Below are 7,713 nucleotides of genomic sequence, written 5' to 3'. Positions count from 1 at the left end.
GAAATACTTTCCCACAATTATATCATCATTACTGATGAATTCCCTTCAGAGAAGTGTTCGCTGGATGCAACATCTTCTCATCATACACAAATGATTTTGAATGTTGTCAAGGGAACCCTCTTCCTCTTTCTAACTGCAATTGGCATTGTAGGGAACATCATTGTTTTTGTGAATTTTATATATAGATTTTGGAGAGGAGTTCAAAAGAAGTCTACACACCTTATTCTCATCCATTTGGCTTTTGCAAATACTATAATACTTCTTTCCAAAGGATTAGCAATGGCAATAGCAGCTTTTGGTTTGAGATACTTGCTGGATGATATAGGCTGTAAGGTCCTTGTTTTTCTACAGAGGGTGGCCCGGGACTTTTCCATCTGTACCACCACTCTCCTCACTGTGGTCCAGGCCATCACCATCAGTTCCAGAAGCTCTCTGTGCTGGAGATTTAAGCCAAAGACACCAAGGAAAATTCTTCCCCTGTTTCTCTTCTTTTGGATCCTCACTTACTTGAAAAGCATCATCGTATTTCGACACACCGCAAATGTCAGAGAAAACACATCAGAAGCTGCTAAAACTAACAATTATTGTTATTTTCAACCAGAAAGTCAGAAAGCCAAATGGGTAGCTCTTATTCTAATGGCCATGCACAGTGCCATGTTTCAGGGTGTCATGGGCGGGGCCGGTGGCTACATGCTATTTCTTCTCCACAAGCATCACCAACGTGTTCTCTACCTTCAGAGCTCTCACCTCCACAAAACTCTTCCTGAAATGAGAGCTGCTCACAGTGTTCTCCTTCTGATGTTCTGTTTTCTTTTCTTCTATTGGACAGATTGTGTTCTCTATCTATTTTTAAATTCTGTCTTAGAAACTACTTCTGCAATGTTAGACATTCAAGGCATTTTGACCATTGGGTATGCATGTCTCAGTCCCTTTGTGCTGATTCAGAGAGATCGAGGTCTGACCTGTTGCAATTTTCTTTCAGAAAGAAAGACATTGAAAATATCAGTTGCAGTGATTTGTCAGTGATAGAAATAAGCCTTAGTCTTGTTTTGTTGTTTGTAAAACAAAGTAATTTCAAGGTAGCTTAAACATGTAACATTTGATTACCCAATGTCAATAATGGAGACCTGCAATATTGAACTAGCACTGAAATTTTGGACTACAAGAGTGACACAGAATCTCATTGCCTATTCTGATAACCTCAAGGACTGACTCTAATACTTGTTTTGGTGAGCCTAGCTTTTTAGTAGCACAGTACCTGGATTAAGAAGCAGGAAATGAACTTGGTTAGTTTTTCAACATCACTAGTATATTCTATATGCCAAGAACTTCATTTCTAACACTTGATCATACATATATACTTAATATTTGAGAATTACAGTCTAAAAATTGTATATTGTTTGATTCATTATTTCAAAGATACTATGTAAAGCGTAGCAGATGCAAATTTTTACTTGAAAATAGCCATAAATATTCATCCATAGAATAGGATTGATTGTATGCAGATGATAAAAGAATAAGTTCGATAGCTTCTCATAAAAGCAAAGTCATTAATGGGACTAAAATTCAGGGAAACATATTTGTCTTATGTGATATGAATGAAGAATCTCTGGACAAACATAAGAGAAAGTGTACATTGTGAGAGAAATTGGACACAGCAGCTGAAATTCCACTTGACTCCTTTCTATGTTTTTTATTGTAGTTAACAATATAAAGTAATATCTTTTTTAAATGGATAAATGAGTCATATTGGGGAGGAAAAAGCATTGAGTTTTTCCTAGACACCACTCATTAGGGCCCTGGCATGTTCCATCATGCTATCATTGTCTTTATCTACAAATAGCTATAAATTAATATGACTCTACATTAATTTAACCAAGGGTTGCAATTTCTTAAAACGGAACCATTCAATACAGGTATATGCATAGCATACATACTTTCATCAGTAAAATAGCTGAAAAAGATATTTAATATATTGATGCCATTTATTATAAGCACAGAACACAAAAGCTTGGATCAATTGGGTAGAGACAGGCTTACAAATTTATGCTTTTAGAATGCATCGACAAAGCGAGGTGTTGGTGACACTTGTAAGCCTAGCTTTTCTGGAGGCTGAGAACTGAGGATCATGTTTTCATAGCCAACCTAGACAGGGAAATCCTATGAGTTTTTTCTTTCTAATTAACCAATGAAGTGCTAAAGGTGGAGATATGGCTCAAGGGTAGAATGCTATCCTTGAACAGAAAAAGTTTAGGAACAGCATCCAATAGTTTAAGTCCCTCATTGGCAAAAAAAAAAAAAAAATGTTCTATTAGTTATCATGATTGTCCATATGAACATACAGGATTACATTGCCCTACGTAACAGTAGTAAATGTCTGTTCCTTTTTGAGTTAGTAGTACTATTCATACACAATTGTTAAATTACCTAAATTACTCCAAGTAGAGAATCTTTCTTTTGCATATAGCTGCGACTTGCTTGAAGGCAAACAATAATTTATCTTTCTTTCACTGCTTTGTGGAAAAGTGTTTCCTTTGCATTCAGCATAAAGAACAAAACAAAGCAAAATCATTCTGAATCAATTATTAGTATTAAATTCAAACAAAGTATGTCGCAATCTGGAAATGACCTGCTAGCATATGAAGTTTGTTTCATGAAGAATGTATTACTGAATATTAAGAACAAGAAGGCTGAGTCGGATGGTTTACAGCTGTCAACACAGCTGTGGGGATCTCGGGTTAGGGGATGAAATGTCAAGCTCAGCTTAGCCTGAATAGAGAGACTCCATCTCAAGGAAAAGAAGATGAAGGTGGGTGTGGTTTACACAAAGAAGATATAATTCTTACCTCATGTTATAAATTGCTAGCCTCTAATATTACTTTCTTAAAACCGTGCTATTTTCAGCTCCACTTTGATTTTTCAGAACTGAGTTGACAATAGTTAAAATGCATCGAAATCATCAGCAGAAAATTAATAAAAAATTAAAATACTCCTAAATTTTTTATACATCTAAATGATTGAAGGTAGCAATAAAACACAGACTCATTTTCTTGATCCATTCATCTACTGAGGGGCATCTGGGTTGGTTCCATATCTTAGCTATGGTAAATAATGCTGCAATAAACAAGAAAATATGGTATATATACACAATGGAATTCTATGCCTCCATCAGAAAGAATAACATTGCCCCATTTGTTAGGAAATGGAAAAACTTGGAAAAAATTATATTAAGTGAAGTAAGCCAGGCCCAAAGAAACATAGGTCCCATGGTTTCCTTTATTTGCAATATCTAGTATATGTATGAGTCAAGCGAAAAAGTTCAGATAATGTGATGTTAGGAAAATGAACCCTTAGAGTGTATTTTAATGTTTTTTTTTCATGCATTTGTTTATAACGCATTTATAAAATTATCTCTTTGTTGCTTTGTATGTCACTCCCCCACAGTATAACCCCTGCTTTCACTATATTTGATGTCAGTATAACTTGTGGAGAAGATGGGGAAAAAACAAGTCGTTTAAAGATACAGGTGGACCTGTTGCAACAATGAGAAGTACAAGTTGTCATGTGGAAAACGAGCTTTACAACGTTGGTGCAGGGGGCTGGGGGGGGGCGGGTTGGGCCTGGGGTAGGGGGGGGAGGCTAGGAAGAGATGTGAAGTGTAAACAAAGGAGGAGGCTGCAATGCTTGATAAGAAATGTACGCATTATCCTGCCCATGTAATTGTAACCCCCCTGTACAGTATGTTCACAAAAAATGAAATTAAATTAAATTAAAAAAAAAACACAGACTCATACAATTGCATAGTTTACCCACATGGACAGAAGTCACATCACTTGTGTTTCCCTTCTCATACATCCACAAGTACTGTTTTCCACTATACTAGACATGAACTCTGCATTGATTTTTGCCTGTGAAATCTTATAGAAGATTGGGGGGAAAAATTGCCTGAAAACTTCAAATGGCAAAATGAACATTCAAGTTCAAGAGACTCAGAAAACCCTAAGAAGGCAAACCTCAAAACATCAACACTTAAAATGAGGTATTTTTTAAGAAAGATACTATTTACCTGACTTATGTAACTGTAAGCCCTCTGTGTAGCACCTTTATAATGTCAAGTAATACATTTTAATCCATACACACACTCATCACTTAAAACAAGGTTCTAAAAGTTAAACAACTGAAAAATGTGAAACGGTTCTCAGAGAAATAAAAGATTTAACTCAAAAGAACAAATATTTATTTTAAGAAAATATGAACCTGAGATAAAACTCTGGTAATTACAATTTCTTTAGTAAAGCCATAATCCTGTGGTTCGTAGAAATACTTTGGATCTCCAGAACATAGTTTCTATTCAAAGTTGGTATTCATCCAATTCTAAGAAATCTAAGTAGATCTCCTGTTACACAGCACACTAGTGAATGACTGCAGTTGTTTTTGTTCAGGCCTGTGTGGTACATTGGCAGCACACCTTTGGAGTGATATCACTGTGATGGGGCTCTGGCTTCATCTCCTTTGAAGGAGTTATGATATGGATTCAAATCTGAAAATTGATTATGATACATTTAGTGACCCAAGCCAGATTTCTGTTTATTTACTCTGTGTGTTTTTCTCATTGTATAGATCAATGAGAGCTCTTTCCTCCTACAGTGTACATACAGATACCATAGAACAAAATCACCTAATCACTGCCAAGATCTCTGTGATTGAAAGTATTCTGATCATGATCCATTGCCATAGCCACACCCATCATCTCTTTGGTGACCAAGTCCTACAAGTGATCCTGTTCCTTTAGGAGAAGATCACCCTGTGGTGTTCACAGATTCCAACTCACTAGGTAGTATGGATCAGAGAGATATTCTAAGATGCCTAAGTACTCTATCCTCATGAAGTAGTTGTCACAGAAAGGCAGGGAGATTGGACAACCCACAGACTCTGCTATCAGTTCCTCAGGTAAGAGTATAAACCTCCTGTCTTCTCTCCTCTTCACTCCCTACACACAACTGTTTTATGAGTTAAAAAAAACATGTGTTATCTGAATGTTAGGTCTCTTATTCCACTTACTTCACTGCACTCCTTTACTTCATGAAGTATCAGGCAATGGGAGGAGCTCAGGAAAGTGTTACTTAAGGTAAATCTGCATATCTGCCCATGGTGAATATAGAATTACCTGCCTCCCTCTCCTTGGGTCTTCTGTGGTGTCCAGTGAGAAAGAGACCATTTTTGAAAATGGTATTAGTGATACAGAACTGAGGTGTGAATCTCATAGAGAAGCCTACACACATACTCTCAGCACTCATGGACAATGACCATAGAAGTTGAGCATCTAAAAAACAATCATGCTGGGGCTGGTGGCTTACACATGTAATCCTATCCACTCAGGATGCTGAGAGCTGAGGATCACAGTTCAAAGACTACCCTAGAAGGAAAGTGTAACACTTCTATCTCCAAATTACCACTAGAAAACCTGACTTACAGCTGTGCCTCAAAGTGGTAGAGTGCTAGCCTTGAGCTAAAGAAGCCAGGGACAGCGTACAAGTCCTGATTTCAAGCCCCAAGCACAACCAACAAAAAAAAAGACAATCCTGGTTTGGCACTGAACATTTCAAGGAAAAATACCTCTAAGACATACCATAAAACAGAAGTGAATACTTCAGTAAGACACATGAAGTGACCCAAGCAAACAGCCAGAAGTGAAAGCAGGACACACACCATCCCAGCCCTTCATAAGTCCCCAACTGCCATGTCCTGGACAATATGTACAAGAGGAGATGTAGATTGTACCATTGGATGATCTTTTCTATCAATGAAGGTGTACTCAGAAAATATTCAGAAAGTGATCTCTGTGAATTCTCAGAAGTTTCTTTAACATTATTTCCTGGCTTTGATGATGAATGGAGGATATGGGATAAGAGTAAAATCAAGTTGAAGAAACTTGGACCATTTAGGGAACTCTTCATCATTACCATGACTCCTTATCAATGCACATTCATTATAATTCACTCAGCAAGTTTATGGCCTCAGCAATTTACAGAGTAGTAAGAAGACAGCAGAATTGTGCCTCAGGGATGGAGAGGTACTGCACTTTACCCTGGTGAAGATAAAACTCAAGGCAGTGACATCTTGACAACAATGGAGTTGTTTATGAGCACTGGGACTCATGAAGAATAAATACATCTTGACTCTTACTGCTTAATCACAATATCACCATGATGCAGCTGCAGAGACTATGTAGGTAAGTGATCCATCACTGTAGTTTGCGGCTGCCTTTGTTACAAGGGAAGCTGTGGAGGCTGACCTGGTCAGAGGCAGGTGGTGAGAGAGAAGGGTCTGAGACATTTGACTATCTGTAGAATAGGAAAATATCAAACAGAACCCAGGTAGCAGAAGACCTATTGATTCCAGTAACCTCTGTTTTTCTCTCTATAAGAAGTCCTTTAGCCGGGTGCCAGTGGCTCAAGACTGTAATTCTAGCTCAGGAGGCTGAGATCTGAGGATCACAGTTCAAAGCCAGCCCAAGCAGGAAAGACCTTGAGACTCTCATCTCCAATAAACTACTCAGAAAACCAGAAGTGGTGCTGTGGCTCACGTGGTAGAGCGCTAGCCTTGAGTTGAAGAGCTGAGATACAGTGCCCGGGCCCAGAGTTCAAGCCCCACAACAGCCAAAAGAAAAAAAAAAAGAAGCCCTTGAGTTAGAAGGAGATAAGAACCTTTTAAAATATTAATGAAATATACACAGCAATATCTCTCCTAAAGAGTTTTTTTGTGTAGATATATGTGAATGGCTTCTCCAGCCCACTTGTGACATTCATCAAGACAAGAAAATATTCTTTCTTTATTCCAAAGACTTATTGATATGTCAGAGAACCGACACATATATTTTTCTGAAGTAAAATCTTAGCCATAGCAATACCAGAGATATTGCAAGTAAAAATTAACTGATTTATGAGTGTCTTAAGGATAGTCCCCGTCATTCCCTGTATCTGTAGAAATCTGTATGCTCACCTCATCTCTACCTGTGAGGAGACACTGATACTGAAATCAAAGTGCATAGACTTCTCCAGGCCACTCAGTTTTTAACATCCATAATGAAACATAAAGGAACCCAAATACCTTCACAAACTGTTTAGCTGAGTTGCTGAGCTGAGTTTATTGTCAAGGTTTTGAATCATATGCCTCAGTTCATAATTTATTTGTAAGCAGTTTTTCAAGCACTTCAAAGCAGGAGATTATGTTAGGGAGCATATGTAAATAGACTCAAAAGCGACATCTCCAACGTGTTCTTACTATGCAATGGAGGATGATGGCAGCTGGCAGACAACCATCCAGCCAGGGAACACAGCCCGGTGGGGTCAGGTAATACTAAGGGACAAAATTCCAAGCTGATTGCTGACCCATAGCCAGCATTGTGCTAAGAAGGTTGCTGGTTGGGAAAAAGTTCACCATGGTGACATATTCATATTCTTTTGGCGAAGTATTTGTATAATAACTGTCATAACAGGTGGGGAATGATCTTGTAAGTATTGAACAAATAAATTTGATAAACAAGAAAATTGTTGGGGACTAAGTTTCAGTTGACAAGCGAAACTTTCATAATTTGTAAGAATAAAAGCAACATAAATTTGTGATCTTCATTTTTTAATATAATACAGAATGCATACAAAAGAAAAAGATACCGTTTCATAAAGAGGTTTTACAATCACAGCAGGAGATTTT

At 37.7% G+C, this 7,713-nt stretch overlaps 1 protein-coding gene across 1 annotated transcript; it reads left to right on the top strand.

The window, feature by feature from the left end:
• The first annotated feature begins 279 nt into the window (after nucleotides 1–279).
• On the top strand, nucleotides 280–1,026 carry LOC122111251 (vomeronasal type-1 receptor 4-like). Its single transcript, XM_042683969.1, has one exon. It carries the CDS (start codon nucleotides 280–282, stop codon nucleotides 1,024–1,026), a length of 747 nt encoding a protein of 248 aa, XP_042539903.1.
• Nucleotides 1,027–7,713: the final 6,687 nt, after the last annotated feature.

The sequence above is a fragment of the Dipodomys spectabilis genome, unplaced genomic scaffold, assembly GCF_019054845.1.
Source record: "Dipodomys spectabilis isolate Male_0828 unplaced genomic scaffold, ASM1905484v1 ptg000085l, whole genome shotgun sequence".
Lineage (NCBI taxonomy): Eukaryota > Metazoa > Chordata > Mammalia > Rodentia > Heteromyidae > Dipodomys > Dipodomys spectabilis.
Note: the sequence above shows the minus strand (reverse complement) of the source record. Positions and strands in the feature narration are given on the sequence as shown.